Here is a 20607-nt window from a genome sequence, read left to right on the forward strand (position 1 = left end):
CCCGGTGATGGGCCTCATCGCAACCATTCTCCAGGGATCTTCTTGGCCCTCATGAAGACATAACGGGTAAGCTCTACCCTGTACCCATCTGACACATATGATGGGCTACTACAAATGTAATATATGGAACCCTGACCCGCAATCAATTAACTTACCCTTTAGATATGTGATCAAGCCACATCTCGGTACCCAGGCTACCCCACTTCCCGTCCCGAAGAAGACCCGCAGGCCGAGGTCCCCAATTACCCTTGAGCTGAAAAGGGTCGAAACGTCGACACCCATCTTTGCTTGCACCCGGACCATTCCCTGTACATGCCAATTTTCAAACAATGAATTTATTTCGGTTGTAAATCAATGATGTTGAATTGATATTACTGAGTCCAGTGGCCAGGTGCCCTCAGAACTGGAAGTGTTTGACCAGTTTTTCATAAAATGATTGTAAATACTCTCTTTATGTCACTCTGTTTTTGATGCCTTCACACCACTTCTTCTTATCACTTACGCACCTCCTTCTTTGCACTTTCCTGGACACATCATGTTCGTTTTTGTACCGATGATTGTAAAATTTAAAAGTTATCAAGTTTAAATGACGTATAATTGATCCTACAGAAGGGAGTGATTCAATAAAACCCATCTCTGTAATACTACCTCTGGTCAGTTGTTGCATATGTCTATAACCAAGTACCTTGATATATACGATATGAACTTACTGTTTAGAAGTTTTCAAAAATTGTAAATACTGATTGAAAGTGTGAATTTGTTTAATACTTGATCAATGGTCTTGGACCACTGTTTTTGATACCATATAGAACCCAGGTCCAGATCGGATATTGGGAAACCCCAAGCCCTGTGGAGGGCTTAGCCCTCCACAGGGCTTGGTAGCCCCACTCACTGCTGCCGCTCCTGCCTGCCTTTGCCGCCTCCTGCCTGCAGATTCCTTCGCTCGCTGCCCGCTGCTCCTGGGAATTTCCCGCTGTTCCTGGGAATTTCCCGCTGCCCGCTGCTTCTTGGAATTTCCCGCCGCTGCCTCCCTGTGGCCCCGCCCCCCTGTGATTCCATTCGCCGCCCCGCTCCCGCCCCCCAGCTGCTCCTCCCTCCCGGCTCCTTACTTATGACGCCCCCAGAGCGACCGCGCAGCGGACGCGCGCAGCGGGAGCACCGATTGAGCGCCGAAGGTAAGCCCGTCTGCGCCCGTCCGCGCCTGGCCCGCGCCCAGCGCCAGGACCCCTGGCCCTCCCCGCCGAGGCAAGACGACCCGACTGACCTACGACGCCGCCACTCTCAACGCACTCAATGCCGGCCGGACCCACGCCTGCTGCCGAGCCACCCCGAGACGCACCCACAGACCCTTCACCTGCTGCACCTGCAAGTTCACCTGCCTCCGAACCTGCCCCGCACCCGCCAAGACAAACACCAGCAGCAACCACCTCAAGTGCATCCTGATCAACACCCGCTCCGTCCACAGACACGCCGTGGAACTCTGGAACCTCCTCGACGCTAGATCACCGGACGTCGCCTTCCTCACGGAAACCTGGATGAACGCCTCCTCTGCACCCGACATCGCCATCGCCATCCCGGACGGGTACAAGATCATCAGGAGGGACCGCATCAACCAGACCGGAGGTGGCATCGCCATCGTCCACAGGAACACCATCCGCATCACGACCGACGCCAACGACTCCTTCGCCGCAGCCGAACATCTCCACTTCCAGATTCACACCGACCCTAAGACGACCCTCAGAGGCACCCTCGTCTACAGACCCCCGGGACCACGCACACAATTCAGCGAAGACATCACAGACTTCATCAGCCCGCACGCCCTCCCCTCCACTGACTACATCCTCCTCGGGGACCTCAACTTCCACCTGGAGAACAACAAGGTCCGCAACACCACCGCCCTGCTGGAAAACCTCGCCAACCTCGGACTCAAGCAACTGGTCAAAACCCCCACCCACTACGCCGGCCACACGCTTGATCCCGTCTTCTCTTCCAGCAAGTACATCACCTTCAGCCACGCCACCGGACTCCACTGGACCGACCACAGCTGCGTCCACTTCAGCTTCAAAAGATCCACGACCCACCACCACCCGCAACAGGTACCTCACAGGAATTGGAGCAAGATCACCGCAGACCAGCTCACCACCTCCCTCAGCCAGAGCCCACCCGCCAACACAACGGACCCCAACGAAGCAGCCCGCAACTTCACCCAGTGGCTGACCGCCTGCGCCGACGACCTCGCGCCACTAAAGAACCCTCCCAGCAGACCCAGAAGCAAGAAGGCATCCTGGTTCACCGACGACCTCAAGGACTCCAAGAAGACCTGCCGCACCCTCGAGAAAGCCTGGCTCCTCAACCGGACCACCGACAACATGACCGCCCTCAAACACGCTACCCGCAAGCACCACCAGCTCATCCGCACCACCAAGAAGAAATCCCTGAAGGAACGACTGGACAACAACGCCCACGACAGCAAAGAGCTCTTCACTATCGTCAAGGAGTTCTCCAACCCCAGCACCGGCACCAACGACATCACTCCGTCACAAGACCACTGCGACTCCCTCGCCTCGTTCTTCCACCGCAAGATCACCGACATCCACAACAGCTTCGGCGCCCCACCCACGCACCCAACCGTCGAACCAATGCCCCCCACCGCCACCCTTCGCACCTGGACCACGGTGACCACCGAAGACACAGCCCGCACGATGAACACCATCCACTCCGGATCACCGACCGACCCCTGCCCACACCACGTCTTCAACAAGGCCGACTCCACCATCACACCCCAACTCCGGAACATCATCAACGCCTCCTTCAACACCGCCACCTTCCCGGAGAGCTGGAAGCATGCCGAGATCAGCGCCCTCCTGAAGAAACCTACAGCGGACCCCACCAATCTCAAAAACTTCCGCCCCATCTCGCTCCTCCCTTTTCCTGCTAAAGTCATCGAGAAGATCGTCAACAGACAGCTGACCGCCTTCCTCGAGACGAACGGATCCCTCGACCCCTCGCAGTCCGGCTTCAGAGCCAACCACAGCACCGAGACCGCCCTCATCGCAGCCACCGACGACATCCGGACCCTGCTCGACAAGGGGGAAACAGTGGCCCTCATCCTCCTGGACCTCTCCGCTGCGTTCGACACGGTCTGCCACCGCACCCTTGTCCAGCGCCTCAGCAACATCGGTATCCAAGAGAAGGCACTGGAGTGGATCATCTCGTTCCTCGCCGGAAGAACACAAAGAGTCCGCCTCCCCCTGTTTCGCTCAGAGGCCACCGAAGTCATCTGCGGCGTCCCGCAAGGATCTTCACTCAGCCCCACCCTCTTCAACATCTACATGAAACCTCTCGCAGCCATTGCACGCCAGCACAACCTCAACATCATCTCTTACGCCGACGACACCCAGCTGATCCTCTCCCTCACCAGAAACCCCGACACCGCCAGAACCTGCCTACACGAAGGGATGAAAGACGTCGCCGAGTGGATGAAGGACAGCCGCCTGAAACTGAACTCGGACAAGACGGAAGTCCTATTCCTGGGATCTTCGCCCTCCGCCTGGGACGACTCCTGGTGGCCCCCAGCCCTGGGCACCGCACCCAAGCCAACCGACCACGCACGCAACCTGGGCTTCATCCTGGACCCCTCCCTCTCGATGACCAGACAAGTCAACGCCGTCTCCTCATCGTGCTTCAACACCCTGCGTATGCTTCGCAAGTTCTTCCGCTGGATCCCGACCGAGACCAGGAAGACTGTCACCCAGGCACTCGTCACCAGCCGACTGGACTACGGAAACGCCCTCTACGCCGGAACCACAGCCAAGCTATAGAAAAGACTCCAGCGCATCCAGAACGCCTCCGCCTGACTCATCCTGGATGTCCCCCGACGCAGCCACATCTCCAGCCACCTGAGGAACCTGCACTGGCTCCCCGTCGACAAGAGGATCACGTTCCGGCTCCTCACCCACGCACACAAGTCTCTCCACGTCCTGGGCCCCAAGTACCTCAACGACCGCCTGACCTTCTACACGCCCACCCGCCAGCTACGGTCCACCAGCCTCGCCCTTGCAGCCGTACCACGCATCCGAAGAGCCACCGCCGGAGGAAGATCCTTCTCTTACCTGGCTGCCAAGACTTGGAACTCCCTCCCCATCCACCTTCGGCTGACCCAGGACCATCTCGCCTTCAGGAAACAACTCAAGACCTGGCTGTTCGAGCAGTAGCATACCCCTCCCCCCAAGCGCCTTGAGACCCTCCCGGGTGAGTAGTGCGCTATACAAATGGCATGATTGATTGATTGATTGATTGATTAGAAGGGGCAGCAGACACTTGGTGCCAGCCATTACTTTCTTAAGCCCTCTAGAGGAGGAATACCCCCTTGCAGGCGGGTGCAGCCCCTCACTGCACCCACGTGGAACGGGGTCTCTCGGCCCTCTTAAAAGTGGAGGCGGGTTGCCCCCTGCACTGTGAAACATGGAGCAGCTTCTTCAAATCCACTCCCTAGTTCACGTGAATGCGCTGCTCCTAGCGCAGCAGGACTTCGCGGCTGCCCTGGGGGCAGCGCATTCAATATAATACGGCACACATTCCTTGTTAGTGCTGAGCGCACCTTTTAAAGGTGCGCTAACAAGGAGGGTGCACGGCATTCTATAATAAGGCCCCAGGAAGGGAAGGTGGGGGCACCTAATATCCACTGCACATCAGTAATGACCTCAGAATGTGAAGGAGAATCTCAGGACCCCCTCAACATATCTGAACTGTCTCCATACATTCCAACAGGACCAGATTCAGACCAGAGACACCAGATTTTTGTAGCCAAAAATGGTCATATTTTAGCCACCTTCTGCCTAAAATGACCTCTGCTTCAATCAAAGTCAAGAGGGAAAATACATCCCTGACATTAAGAGGTATTACTGGGCTTCCCATCTGTCCGCTATCAATCACGCTATGTTTTCGCCAGGTCGTAATCCGGCGTTTGAGATGGATAAACTTCAGCTTCCGGGAGGTGACTTTAACAGAGTGCTCTATTCTCGCTCCGCTGGGCGCCATCTTGTGGGACCTACATTGACTGCTTTGACGGTGTGGCGTGCCGCGAATGTGAGCTTGGGCTGGGAGGACCGCTTGACGTTGGCAACGCCGCTTTATGCTTCAGAACGTCTGGGCGGTCTTTGGTCTTCCAAGGGTTTCGACCGTTGGGACTTGATTGGGATTTCTAAGGTGGGGGATGTGTACTCTAAGGGTTCTGTGCGACCGTTTCAGGCCCTCCAGGCTGACTATGGCCTGAGTGGTCGGGAATTCTTTCGTTATTTACAGGTCAGGCACGCTTTGGCTTCGGTATTTGCTCCTGGTGAGATTCCGCCTGACTCTTCCCCCCTTGAAGACCGTATCCTTGACGAGCATCTTCCTGATAGCACTATCTCCCTGATCTATAAAAAGTTGATTAACAATCGGACTGACTTATTGACCCGACTTCGGGAAATGTGGATGGGCGATGGGTTAGAACTGGATGATGAGGATTGGCAATCGGCCCTCTCCTCCCCGAAGGAGGTGGCTATTCCGGCTCGTCTCCGTCTGGTCCAATTGAAGATCCTTCATCGGGTGTACGTGACGGGACCGCGACTGGTGGTGATGGGCTTTTCCTCCGATGGATTGTGTAAGCGTGGATGTGGTTTGCGTGCTACTTTCCTGCATATTCTTTGGGAGTGCCCGATGGTGGCTGCTTATTGGGCGGCTGTGCTTGATGTGATGGCTGTGGTGACAGGGGTGTCCTTGCGACCGGAACCTCGTCGCTGTCTTTTGAATGTTTGGGAGCCCACTGACTATTCGGTGGCACAGACTAGATGGGCCACCCTGGGCTATATGATTGCGAAGCGAGATATTGCACAACTCTGGGGGGCCTCCAGGCCCCCTGACCTCTCGAAATGGGAGGATAACATGGATTGGTCCATGTTCCGTGAGAAAACTGTCTATGTGGCCAGGGGCAGACCCAGGGCGTGGGTGAAGGTGTGGGGTCAATGGAACGAATACCGTGGCGACATTTGTACTCCTCCCCTTGTGGGCACTATCGAGATTGCCCTGTCTCCTTAGGCAAGCGTTCTTGGAACCTTTCATATAGGGGTTGTGCTGGTGTTTCCGGCTCCCCCCCCCCCTTTTTTTTACTGACCTCTGTGCCCCTCCCCCCCCCCCCGAGCTCCTTAGTGCTTAGAGTTTTCCTACTGTACTTCTGTTGCTGTCCCCCCTTACGTCCCTTGAGCTGACCTTCAGTAATACACTTTCGCCTTTTTTGTGTGTTTGTTCTTCATATACATAAAATCTGTTTTTGTCCTGTATATAATGGGGAGTATTGCATTGCTGATTGACTGTTACCTCTGCGGGCATATATGGTATGTGTCTACTCCTCTTTAGCGGCCGGCCCGTGTGGTTGTAGGCCCATCCTTGTATTTTCTTGCTTGCTCCAATAAAGGTTTTTAAAAAAAAAAAAAAAAAGAGGGAAAATACATTCTCCTGATGTTTTGTTGAAATCTCCCACATTCCTATTCTGAAATGCTGGCAATATGTATCTCAATCATCTACAAAGTACCGAAGAAGGGACCCGCTGCAGGGAGCACCTTCAGATAACGTCCAGACGGAATCACCGGGCGAGCCAGTGAAAGATGCACAGAGGCGCTGGCTTTCTTTCAAAGGAGCAACATGCATCCTTGAATCGAACGGGCACCTTAGAGACACTGTGCAGAACATTGGAACACAAACTCATGGATGAATGTAGCCAACAAATGACCTTCAAAACAGAAATGCAACTATTTAAAGACCAAAACGTTTAGGCTGATATGTGGCAGGCATATTGAAAACCTTGGCACCCACACACAAGTATGTTAAAACCACTATGATAACACAACTATCTCATGACCACCAGGATTAGACACAGAGCTAAGAACATCTGAACGTGACACAACTCAAGAATCTCCGGACTATCTGGGAATGGACAGAGTGTGCTTAACCTAAAGCCTACGCAGCCAAACACAACTTCATGACTCTGCGACTAGTGCCCACTGGGACCGAGCGCCTACTCCATAGATACGTGAGTGCGCTTATCGCTACCAGTCAAAGCACTGGCCCCAGCAAGGGTTGCACATGCGACTGACTCTGCGACAGGTTCACCAGCCTGTCAAAAGCACCCGTCTGTCCAGTATTCTTCCACATGGACAGTCTACTGTGGGAGCCCCTGCCGTTACCTTCGTCGACTGAAGGAGCCCCTACCTTCACCTATAATCACTCCGGGAGCCCCGGTGTTACCTTTGTCCACTGAGGAAGTTCCTGCCATTACCTTTGTCCGTTACCTTCGCCCACAGTAATTCTCACCTTTGTCCACTGCGGGAGCCCCTGTTACCTTTTTCCACTGCGAAAGCCCTTGCCGTTAACTTAGCCAACAGTGAGTCTTACCTTTGTCCAGTGCAGGAGCCCCTGTTGTTACCTTTGTCCTCAGTGGGACCCCTAGCCGTTACCTTTTTCCATAGCGGGAGCCCCTGCGTTACCTTTGTTTACGGTGGGAGCTCCTGTGGTCACTTTTGTCCATGGTGGGAGACCCCGTTACCTTTTTCCACTGCGGGAGCCCTTGCCGTTAACTTAGCCCACAGTGAGTCTTACCTTTGTCCAGTGCGGGAGCTTCAGGAAAGTGTCATGGTTGGGCCCCGGAAGAAGGAAGCACGCGGAGTAAAATGCGGGCCCTGTGGTCTGCGGGACGCTGCGCTGCTTCTGCTCAGGACTAGAGCTGGACCAGTTCTCGATCAGGCCCATTCTGACGGCCTCGTCGATACTCAGGGGGTACATTTCCCAGTCCTTCAGAATGGAGTTACCGAGGGAAATGTTCTGCACCAATCCCTGAAAGAGACACAAGGATACTTCAGACCCCAGAGCACAAGCCGAGGCAGAGAGGTAAGCGTGTAGGTGAGGGTTGTTCATGTAAGATACCCACGAGGGCTACAACTGGCCTTACAATTCCAAGATTCCAAGTGCAACTAAGGAGCATTGGGTATTTAACAGTCATTCATAACTCAACGTTGTCTCTTAGCGCGAATGCCGTCACCTCAGTTTAGAAGCATACGCTTTTTGCTCATTCATATAATGTGGGACACAGTTATTAAGGCAAACTCATTTCAGACTGATATGATATATTTAGCATTTTTAATAATCAATTTCCGTTGTCCTCCACTTTATTTCTCATGCTGGGTGCTTATGACAGAAAATGAACCGTGAACAGTCAACACGTGTTTCGCCCATTAGCGACCTGCAGGCCTGTGGTTTTTTCAAGGCTTAGTCAAAGGGCATGTTCAGGTCTGTCTTAAACATGATCTGGTGACATAAAAGCATTGGTGTGAGAAGAATCAGGGGAGAGTCTCCTGCTCTCTGGTCATAGCTGCGGTCCTGTGGTCATGCAATAGTCTTTATTCCAGTTTACCACCAAACCCACCCATTACCAGTCTACTGGGACCTGCTTCAGAACCCATCCACGCTCATTCCACTAGGACATGCTACCGGCCCACCAACGGTGTGTATAATATATTAACATTCATAACAAGTAACCAGGGAAGAAAATTACAAAAAAGGTATAAAAAGAACCTGCAAAAATTATTTAAAAACTCAATTCTTTTTATTGTTTTTTTTCTTTTAAAATCATAGGTTGTATGTATCAAATTGCACAAAGTAAAAACAAAATAGACAATTATAACATTTAATCATTCAATATTAAAAATAGGGGAAGGGAGGTGGCATTTAATGTTGTCTCACCTCCCTTCCCCTATTTTTAATATTGAATGATTAAATGTTATAATTGTCTATCTTGTTTTTACTTTGTGCAATTTGATACATACAACCTATGATTTTAAAAGAAAAAAAACAATAGAAAGAATTGAGTTTTTTAATAATTTTTGCAGGTTCTTTTTGTACCTTTTTTTGTAATTTTCTTCCCTGGTTACTTGTTATGAATGTTAATATATTATACACACAGTTTAATTCCCTGTCCTATGAACTATCAATTCTGAACAGGGGGTCCTTGTTGTTCACATTATACCGGCCCACCAACGCCCACTCTCATTCCACTAGGACATGCTACCGGCCCACCAACGTCCACTCTCATTCCACTAGGACATGCTGCCGGCCCACCAACGTCCATTCTCATTCTACTGCGACCTGCTTCTGAGCCCGCCCACACCCACTCTACTGAGATCATTCACCCTTTAACCCTGCAAAGCTGCTCATGGCTTTGTAAATAAGCCCCCATTTCATGCATACTCGGCATGAAAGGGGTGTTCCCTGGGTGTTGATGCGGGTGTTCCCGCACAACATCCACGGAACCTGACGCATTCCCACATTTACAAGGTTTTGTAAACCTGGGAATGCTTCAGATTCCTCCTCCTCCCCAGGGGAGGCGTAAGGACGGCGCAACGAGGAGAAATACCTTTATTTCTCTTCACTTTTCCTCTTTCTATGTGTGCAGGAAGGTGTCCCTTCGTGCACAAAAACATTCACCCCTACTACGCAGACACCCTTACACCACGCCACCAGGGTGCCTGCGTTGGCGCATGGCGGCCCAGTGTGCGCCAGCACAGGGAAAAAAGACAGCCATGCACCGTGTCTTGTAGATGCGGTGCACTCCTGCCCTCTTCTTTCGACGCACCGCAGTGCATCAGGAAGGCTCGCTGCGCTGCCGTGTGTCAAAATATTGCAAACGAGGCCCGTCGTTTGTAAACATGAACCACAAGTGAACTAATGGGCACGACAGTTGTGAAGTAAAACCCGGACGTGGCCCAGATTGTTACAGAGCAACATTATAGCCTATTAAATCACACACAATAGGTTTTTGTACAACTGGTATTCTGAAGTCACATATTTGTAAGGGATTTTATATGCAACAATGAAGAAAAAGGAGTTTTGGTAAAATACAATATCTGTCTAAGTCTGCACATGCTAAGCAGGGAAGCTATGATTTTAGAAGGTTTAACTTTACAAATCAGCCACTACAAATATATCTATTTGTCTTTACTCTTTTATGCTAATGCTTTGACTTTACCACGTTGTGCATTTTTCAGCTGTTTTTATTTAGGGCAAAGCATTGGAACATTTTACATGAGCACCAGTTACATTAGTTTTGTAACCTGGGAAGATTACGTGATCTGCCCAGAATCACAGGCTGTTGAGCGCTGCTGAGATCCGAACTTGATTCATCAGCACCAAAGTTAGCAGCAGCTCCGGACATAGGGCCACAGAAGCCACATGTAAGCTTATTAACAAGCATTTGCAATGCAATGGGTCTCGCTTTTGCGCAAGTCTAAGCTATTGGCATTGTAAATGACAATGCCTTTTATTTATGCTTTAAAAACTAAAACATAAATAAAAGGTATTGTCATTTACAATGCCAATAGCTCAAGCTTGCATAAATGTGGGACCTATTACATTTCAAATGCATGTTTTCACTCACTAAGATTGCCCCTAGGACACGCCCCCTCATGCAAGGGAGTGAGGGTGCCAATAGAAGAGGCGAGTATGGATTGGCTGAGGGGAGAGAGTGGGCAGCAAAGAAGCAGAAGCATATTGATAGCAGCAGCTGCTCCTGGTTCAGCACGGTGTCCTTGAAGCAGACGCCGCACTCAGTATTAAAGTTAAAAAAAAATAATGAAACAGACACAGTGTTATGTTTCGAAAAGGTGCCCGGAATAGGCTTAGGTAGCAATCAGACCTTTCTCGTATGTTCCCCTGACATTATACTACATAACTGTTCTCAGTACTGACCTTTTACCTAGTTATGGTAATGCCTAAATGGCATGGGGGTTTCTCTGAAAACTAGCCTCATTCGTTATGCATGGGGATTCTTGGAATCACAGTAGGACTACTATCTCCTGCATAAAATCTATGTATAAGGGTCATTCCTTCCGTCAACCTAGTCCGACATGACTCAGCAAGGTATATCCCCTGGGTAAACTTCAGGCATCTACAACTACATCTACAACAAAAATTACACCACAAACGCTACACCCCGTTATGGGTAAAATGCCCACTTAACGTGAGCAAATGCTCAGAAAATCACACAGTAAGAGGCAGTATTTCCACACACAAGTCCTCAAGAAAAACACAGAATGTGGTGTTTATATACCACATTGGGTATATAAACACCATATTTCTGCTGAGGCAGGAGAGGAGAAAAGGACTTCCATGCTGACACACTGACGCGAGACACTGTGGTTCCTGTACGCAGACACTCCAGATCGCAGTGGTCCGACATCCCTTGCGGGGTATCCTTCTCGAGACCAAAACGGGTCCCACAGTCTCTCACTTCAGGTAATGGGGTTGACTTTATCCCATAGGGATTCTTGGCATTACACCTACATACATTAGGGTCGCATCATTGGAGTGCGCATTTTATTGTCATGTATTTTTATACTTGTCTGTATACATCGTTTTAGCACAATGGTAGAAATCTATCATCCTTTTACTCCATCGGTGCATACGATTATTTATATCTGCTTCTGTCTTATGGTTGTTTCAGCACACCTATTTTACACTAGAATGATGCTGATTCAATAAATGCTTTTTGGAAAACGTCCCAACCGTTTATTCTGTGTATCTCTCTGAGACAAAGTGAGCACGAGTGACTGAGTGAAAGTATCGCACTGTTTCCACGATCCTGAGGGATCAGGATTGTCATCGTCAATAGTTGCCAAGAACTAGTCAGTAAGAGGGATTTCTAGTGGCACTGTGAGCCAGCTGGTATACAGACTAACATACCCGGAGTGGGTGTCTAGAATCAGTCTGGACACCAATCCTTCAGTGTATATTGTCTAAATGCACAGACCCTATTTAGGTGTATAGGAACTACACAAAAGCGGTGTCCCTGAAGCAGGCACCGTGCCGAGTTTTAAAGTTTAAAAAAATTAAATAAACAGAGCTTGGCGTCCCTAAAGCGGGCGTCGCATTCGGCATCCAAATACAAAAAAAAGCAGCAGCCATTGTCCCCAGTGTCAATAAACAAAATAGTGCTCACCCATTTAGAACACAACCCGTGTAACAAGCCAAATAAAAGGTCCAGGCGTTATGGGTGGTATCAAATGCAGACAAGGCAGTACCAAGGAGGGACTAACAAGCCTTCTTATGAATCAGAAGCCAGCATTTAGGAAGGGCAATGACACAAACCAATGACAAATATTGGAGAAGAGTGGGCGGAGCTTCCACTGCATACTCTATTACTGCATGCCTCGCAGAGCGAGCAGCGCATGCGCGCTTCCCACGGGCAGACAGGAGAGGATAATGTTACTGACCCAGTAAACATCTGTTCTTGGCATGTAGCGCTGTAGATTCACATGCTTTGCATAATTCTGCCATCTAGTGTTGGGCCTGGATGTTTGCAAGTTGTTTTTCTTCTAAGAAGTCTTTCCTAGTCACAAGGTAAGGTGACTTCTCCTTTCGGCGATAGTGCGCATGGGCATCGACTCCTTTGTTAGGTTGTTTTCCCGCAAGAGGGTGAGAATGGAGCAAGAAAGTGTAGGATAGAGATGTTCATTAATATATAAGTATAAAATGAAGAACTACAACAACTTCAGGTACCCAGGGAGGCAGGTGGGCACATGTGAATCTACAGCTCTACATGCCAAGAACAGATGCTTACTGGGTAAGTAACATTATCCGTTCGAGGCATGTGTCCAGTAGATACACATGCTTTGCATAGACTAGAAAGCTAGCCTGGCTGATGACGGCTGATTAGCCAGAAACCGGTCTCAGGATGCTTGTTTCCGGTCCAGGGAAGACATGGCTTGGCAGTTCGGGCTGGACTGTTCCCATGAGGCACAGGGTCAGACTGATTTGCATATGGCCATGTCGGAACTGGGGTGGTGGAGTGAGCTAAAGAATGATGATGGATTAAACCCAGATCAGTTGACTGGGGGTGAGTGCTTGCAATGATCAACACTCCGTCCATCATCCCCTTTAGTTTTGTTTTGCATAGTCTAGAAAGCAGTATTCTCCCAAAGCGGTGGCTAACCTGTAGATGTTGCAGATGTATGAAACAGTGTTTTAAATACTGCCTGGCCTACACTTGCTTTCTGGCGGTCTAACACATCTACACAATAGTGTTTGGTAAATGTGAGTGGTGTAGCCCATATGTCAGCTAAAGAAATGTTACCTAAAAATGCCACAGAAGCCCCTATTTTGCGAGTGGAATGCGCTCTAAGGGGTATGATTAAAGGTCTTTTGGCTTCAGCATAGCATATTTAAATGCATTTAACAATCCATCTGGCAATAGCAGATTTAGATATAGGATTGCCCTGGTGAGGTGAAGCAAATGCAACAAACAGCTGTTTTGCGAAAGTCCTTTGTCCTATTCATGTAGTACAGTAGAGCACTTTTACATCAAGCGTGTGAAGAGCACATTCTGCTACAGAATCAGGTTGAGGGAAGAAAACTGGTAACTCAACCGATTGCTGGGGGGCGTGGCTACGACACTGCCGAGCATGGTCGCCTGAGCCCTGAGCTCCGGGTCGGTCTATGTGATTATCCTGCTTGAGGACCCCCCTGGCGGCACCACCGCCCGGGATTGATCCCTGATCGTCGCGGGACACCCTAGCGCCGACCTGGAGTGAGCTGGGTCCCGCGGCTGCTAGAGACTGAGCGCTTCGGAGGGAGCTGCGAGCGCGGCCGCCGGCCATTTTGCTTGGGCCTACATCTCGCGGCCGATCCCCGGCCTCGATTTCTGGGGGGCTGCCCGGAGACCGAGCCGCTGCGGGTGACCGGAGGACGGTGTTGGCGGGTACCCTGTCCCCGAGTGTGGGAGATCACCCCCTGGGAGCCCGACAGGCAGGAAGCGACGGGCCAAGCACCGGACCGAGGAGTGCCGGGACGCTGGTGTTGCGGAGCGGCTCGGAGTGGGCTCCGGGAGCGGAGGCGCCCATCAGTGGTGAGCGGCGCCGTGGATGACCGGCGCTCTGATCCTGCGGCGTCGTTGAAGAAGTGACGCCAGCCTGGTGCCGGGGGGTGCCGATGCGGCTGACGGCCTGCTGGGCAGTGGCGGCGCAGTGGATGGGCTGGTGGCCGCAGTGATTGTGGAGGGCCCGAGTTCGTCTGGGGGAACCCCCCTCATGGCCTACAGTGGACCTTAGCAGCAGCGATCTTGGCGCTGCCCCGCAGACCGCTGGCCGCAGGGTGCTGGGGGCGCTGCGGACTCCTCGGGGAGGCCATCTGGCCCTGAGTGGGGACCTGGGTCCACTCTGCTGAAATCCCGGACACTTGCATTGGGTCCTACCGGCGATCGAGAGAGGCCCGGAGCGGCGTAGGGTTGCTGGTGGTTTTGGCTCGCAGCTGCGGGGACCTGGAACGGAGGGAGTCCCATTGGGGTGCCAGGTGCCGAGGTCCGGCTGGGCCTGCTGGCTGCCCCCCCTTTTTTCCTTCATCGTGTGCGACCCTGCCATCTCACCTGGCTAGCCGGCGGGAAAACGACTTTGGCCTTCTTTGCAGTACGCGTTGGGACGGCCCTGCAGTGTTTGGCGCCGACGCAGTCGCCGGCAGGTCTCCATGGGGAAGCCGCGGAAGGGGACGGGCGCAGCGCCGCCGGACCAAGTTGAGGATTCCCTTGACGCCCATGAACTGCAACAGACGGGTGACCGGGCGACAGGGCTGCAGCAGCAACAGATGGACCAAATTCTTAAGGCCATAGGGGACACGAGAGAGGCGCTGCGCCAGGACATCGCCCAGGTCTCCACGAGCCTTGGCCTTTTGAAGGCGGACCATAACAAGCTTGCTGACCGCGTCAAGGCCGCAGAGCTGGTAATAGAGACATTGGAGCCGGCCCAGAAGGCGTCGGATGCCACATTGGAGGACTTAACTTGCAGGGTGCAGCAGTTGGAAAGGAGAGCGGCTGACGCGGAGGGGCGCAACAGACGCAACAATATCCGCGTGGTGGGCCTACCCGAAAATGTTGAAGGGGACGACATGGTTGCGTACTTGGAGAACTGGCTGCGGGATGTGGTGGTCCCTGAAGGTTTGACGCAATTCTACACCTTGGAAAGAGCTCATAGGGTCCCGGCTCGTCCCCTTGCCCCGGGACGGCCTCCCCGACCGGTGATAGCTCGGCTACTCCACTTCAGGGACCGGGACATTATACTGCGGCAGGCCAGGCTGGCTGGTCCTTACAAGGTGGACAACGCATCTGTGTCGATATTTCCAGACTACTCCCAGGAGGTCCAGCGCAGCCGTTTCTCCTTCGTTGCTGTCAAGAGAGCTCTCCGCGATGAGGGGGTGCAGTACTCTCTGCTGTTCCCGGCTCGCCTGAGGGTACTGGTGGACGGAGTGGCGACGTTCTGTGACTCACCGGACGACGCTTGGCAGTGGTTGGAGTGGTATCGAGCAGGCAAGGATGGCACGGGTGCCTGGATGGGGAATGCTGAGGACCGGCCGAAACCGCGCAGGAGCAGGCGTAATCGGCGGAGAGAACAGAGCAGGAGGTCCCCCTCGGCTTCACAGACGGACCAGGAGAGGAGGGCTGCCTTACGGGCGGTGTCGGACATCTCTGGAGCAGTGCCTGAGACCCAGGTGGCGAACTCGGGCTCCAGGTTGGGTACGGATGAGGCGGAACCAGGTGGTTCGGATGGGGTTTCGGACAAGGAGGCTGGGGAGTTGCCCCAGATCACCCCGCAGACGGCTGATGGACTACTGGATGAGTGACTACGGGAAGCTGAGTAGTGGGCAGTAAGGGGGTGTGCTGGCCCTGTGGGGTGGGCGCATTATGGGCGGATGGGGTCCTGCTTTCTGAACGGATGGGAATGTAGTTGTACTCTGCTCCCTGGGGAAAGTGCTGGGTCCCTGGCCTTCTTAGTGGGGGGTGGTGCTGCTGGGAGGGGGATGGGGGAGGTCTACTCTTAGTCGGGATCGACCTCTCCTGGTGTGACGGGTCTTGGCTGTCCGGCCGGCTGGTGGGGAGTCACCCCCTCGATCTCACATAACTTGTGAGTCTCTGGTATCTTCCAGAGTTTCCCTCGTACTCGGGGTTGGGTTTGGATGGGTGACAACTGTTTGATGCCTGTTCTGGGGGTGGGTGGGATGGGAGTTGGTTGGGGTTGTTTCGGGGTTTCTGAGTTTCTGGGAATTGTCAGTGTGCCGATGAGACTGTGGGGGATTGGACTTTGCTATGTGCCCGTTGATGGCGGCTAGATTAGACTTGAAGTGCATCACCTGGAATGTGCGGGGGCTCAACTCCATGAGGAAGAGATACAAAGTGCATGCATATTTAGTCCGGGGGGGGTCCAGGTGGCTTTTTTGCAGGAGACGCATTTAACGTTGGCAGAAGGGCAGGCGCTGCAGCGTCGATGGAGAGGGCAACTCTTCTATACTACTTACTCTGCGCATGCTAGGGGGGTGCTACTTTGGGTGCGGGCGGGTGTTCCCTTTCAGCCATTAACCACTAGGGTGGATCCGGAAGGGAGGTTTGTGGCAGTGTTGGGGAGGCTGGATGGCCGGGATGTTGCGTTTTGCTGTGTTTACGCCCCTAACTTTGATCAGGCTGCGTTCTTCTCCGTGTTGTCAAGCCGGTTGCCGGATATGCTCGTGGGCACGGTGTACATGGGAGGGGATTTTAATTCTGTAGCAGATGTTGAGATGGACCGTTCCCATCCACCGCTTGCTCAATCGGTGGTGCGCAGAGTGGCCAAGGCTCGGAGGGACTGGCAGGACCGGTGGGGACTCCAGGACGCGTGGCGGACGTGTCATCCCACAGATAGGGACTATTTGTTTTATTCGGTACCGCATGATTTACATGTGCGTCTCGACACATTCCTCTACTCGGGCGGGGCTCAGGAGCTTACGCGTGATTGCGAGTACCTGGCGCGGACCATATCGGACCATATCCCTTGCCTGCTTACGGTCCTCTGGACCAGACAGCGGCAGCCGGTTCCCACGTGGCGGTTGAACCCGCTGGCGCTGGAGGACCCGGTCTTCCACGCTGAAGTGCAGGACTGCATTGAACGTTACTTCCTTGAGAACTCGGGTACTGCGACCACTCGAGCAATTGAGTGGGACGCCTTCAAGGTGGTGGTGCGAGGCGCGTGCCTCTCGTCCTCGTCGGGGGTTCGCCGGACGCTGCTGGCTGACGTCACACGGGAGGAGGCCACTCTGCGGCAGGCGGAGAGGAGCGGCCACGGGGCGGGTGGCAATAGGGAAGAAGTGCTAGCGGCTCGAGAGCGGGTGGCCACCCAGGTGGAGAGGCTCCGCTGCCATGACTACCGGGAATATATGGTCCGTGCGCATGCGGAACGGGATCGGGTCGGCTCGCTGCTGGCATGGCTGGCTAATCCTGAAACTAGGGGTACGCCGATTTTGTCGCTGGCTACACCGACTGGGGAACTGGTCCATGCGCAGCAAGAGATTAACGCTCAGTTCCGTGATTACTACGCGGAACTTTATCGGAGCAGGATGACGGAGCGCCCGGTGGCGCTGGATGCCTTTCTTGAAGAGGCTCAGCTGCAGCGGCTGGATCCAGAGCAGGGCGCCGCGTTGGGGGCGGCTATTACGCTGGGGGAGATCAGAGCGGCGATTAAGCATATGGCCAGGAAGAAAACGCCAGGGGGAGACGGCCTCCCGGTGGAGTTTTATGCTGCATACGTGGATCTCCTGGCGCCTCGATTACACCAGGTCTATGGGGAGGCCTGGGAGCAGGGTAGGTTGCCGGCATCGGCACGAGAGGCGATCGTAGTGCCGCTGCTGAAAAAGGGCGGCCTTCCCATGGCTAGGACGGCATATCGCCCGCTATCGATGCTCACGGTGGACTACAAGGTGTTGAGCAGGATCTTGGCGATGCGGCTGACTGCCCATATGTGCTCTCTGGTACACCCGGACCAGTCGGGCTTTATCCCCACTAGGAACACCTCGACATGCATACGGCGCCTGATAAGGGTCATGGATGTTGAAGGGGAGGGCCCCACGGGGGCGGCCGTGCTGTCGGTGGATATCGAAAAGGCATTCAATAGTGTGGAATGGCCTTATTTGTTCTGCGTGCTCCTTCGGTTCGGGCTGGGGGATGGCTTCGTCCGTTGGACGAGGCTGCTATATGAGTCGGCTACTGCTAGGGTCCGAACGGGCTGCTCCATATCCGCGGCGTGCTCGGTAGGACGGGGCACCAGACAGGGTTGCTCACTATCCCCGCTCCTTTTCGCTTTGGCGATTGAGCCGCTGGCGTCGCGGGCCCGACAGGGTCGGTACTTTGAGGGGGTACCGTCACGCGGCAACTTGCATTATATCTCCTTGTATGCCGACGACCTCTTGTTATACCTGGCCGATGTGGACGCGTCAGTGACGGGAGCACAGGCCTTGCTCCAGGAGTTCGGGAACCTGTCGGGCCTCCGGGTTAACTGGTCTAAGACCTACCTGCCTCTTTCCCTTGACTTCCCGCTGCGCCCAGCCTGAGGTGCTGGATGGCCTGCGCTGGGAACCGGATTGCCTGCAGTACCTCGGAGTCCATATATACCACACCCATTCACTCCTTTATGAGGGGAATGTGGGTAGAGCCATGAGGCGCATTAGAGGCAGCATGGGGTTTTGGCGCGTCCTTCCGTTATCCGTGGCAGGGCGCATTGCGTTGTTGAAAATGGTGGTCCTGCCGCGCCTACTATATTTTTTCCGCACGCTGCCGGTGTGGATACCGCCCTCCTTTTTCCAAACATTACGGTCCGTGGTGATAGGTTTTATCTGGGGCACTGGCAGGAGACGCATAGCCCTGAATACTTTGCTTAGGTCCCGAGAGGAGGGTGGCCTAGCGGTGCCGGACTTCGAATGGTATTATTTGGCTGCTCAACTGCAGTGGCTCACGCAGGCGGTGGCGCGGGAATTTAGAGGACCGGACGGACCAAGGAGGGAGGGAGATCAATGGATCAACGGACACTAGTTACCACTTGTGAGAGTGGAAGGTCCAGTTACAGCATGTGTCCGTGAATGGTCTTCACTAACAAAGCGGGGGGCTGAACTGTTCCTGCAAGAAGTGGGAAGGGTGGAGGAAGACTAAGAAGGACTAAGCAAAAACTGGCGTGACCAGAGGTGTAAGTGTAACACCTGTGGGCATCCCTTTTGTTGGATGTGTTTGCCTCACACACCCCGAAGGATGTCATGCTTCATCATCGGCGGTTGCTCCTCGTCGGGGGGGGCGGTGCAATCCCCGACGGGCACACCTCAAAGAGGGGCACTTTGGCGGAGATCTTTTGTATCCAACTGCCCTATGGTGAAGTGTGGGTGTGTGGGCGGGGAGGCAATTGAGCCTGAGGTGATAGTTAAAATGCAGCAGGGGGTGCCGGAAACTATTTTATTCTGGTGGTCCCCCTATTGCAGTTAAAATCGTGAAAACGAGCTCACTCAGTGTCACCTCGTTAGGTAGAGTGACCTATGTGGAGCTCTGAAAAACAACAGGTGGTCAACATGTTTCTCGCAATGGGATTACTATCCTGCGATTCATCAGGACCTTAAAAAGTGCAAAATAATAAAGAAAATCAACTCAATAACATGCTAGTGTCATGTATATGGTGTGGTGTGGGTATACTGTTTACCTCTATGGAAAGTCCTATGCCTAAGGGTTAAGGGCTAAGTACCACATGAGTGGTCGGCGGGTCAGTACATCGGGGTAAGCCTTCAGACTTGGCTCATTCTGCCTGTGTCCGCGTGGGATCACCTACCCATCTCCGCCGAGCTCGGATAGAATTGCCTCCCCGCCCACACACCCACACTTCACCATGTTCCTAGAACTGTCAGGAACGTTGTGTACCACGGTTGCCTTGCCCATGTGGGAGCAACTAGGATCAGTGTCAGCGAATGTTGGCGCATTTTGCGTACCACCATTGGTATTAATGGAGCTGGGGGAAAAGCGTACGCAAATTTGCCTGACCAGTTCATCCATATCGCATTGCCCTGCGACTGCGGATGTGAGAACCTGGCGGCAAAGTACTGGCATTTTGCGTTTTCGCTTGTGGCAAACCGATCTATCTCCAGTTGTCCCCACTTCCGGAAGAATGGTTGGAGCACTTTGGGGTGAATTTCCCATTCGTGCATCTGTTGGCTGTGCCTGCTGAGCAGGTCGGCTACTTGATTGTCCTTGCCTGGGAGGTGTTCTGCCATGAGAAACATGTTCCTCTGAATGGCCCATTTCCACATTGCTTGAGCCAAGTGTGACAGCTGTGGTGAGGGCGTTCCTCCCTGTCTTTGAATGTAATACATAGCTGTCATGTTGTCCGTCCGGATCAACACAGCTTTGTTGCATAAGTGTGTCTTGAAAGCTTTTAGGGCTAGAAAGACCGCCATCAACTCCAGAAGGTTGATATGCATCTACTTTTGCTGTACGGTCCAGAGTCCTGGTACTGTGTAGTGTAGGGCATGGGCTCCCCATCCTATTAGGGATGCGTCCGCTGTTAACACTATTTGTGGGACAGGCTCCTGGAACAGTCGTCCCTTGCAAAGGTTTTGTGGATTCCACCAATGCAGATTTGTATGCTCGACTGGTCACCAACACTAGGTCCTTTAATTGTCCGTGAGCCTGGTTCCACTGCCTTGCGAGGCACTCTTGGAGCGGACACATATGTAGCCTGGCATGAGGGACTATGAATA

The 20607-nt window shown here is 53.1% G+C and overlaps 1 protein-coding gene across 2 annotated transcripts in view; it reads right to left on the bottom strand.

Annotated features, from left to right (window-relative positions):
• Positions 1-20607, bottom strand: part of GLB1L (galactosidase beta 1 like) — a 192436-nt gene that overhangs the window by 11258 nt on the left and 160571 nt on the right. For both annotated transcript variants that reach the window (XM_078679155.1, XM_078679157.1), the window contains one exon: positions 7636-7869. In XM_078679155.1, coding sequence (XP_078535281.1) covers positions 7636-7869 — 234 coding nt within the window. The remainder of the gene's footprint in view (positions 1-7635; positions 7870-20607) is intronic.

Source organism: Lissotriton helveticus, chromosome 3_1 (assembly GCF_964261635.1).
Source record: "Lissotriton helveticus chromosome 3_1, aLisHel1.1, whole genome shotgun sequence".
Lineage (NCBI taxonomy): Eukaryota > Metazoa > Chordata > Amphibia > Caudata > Salamandridae > Lissotriton > Lissotriton helveticus.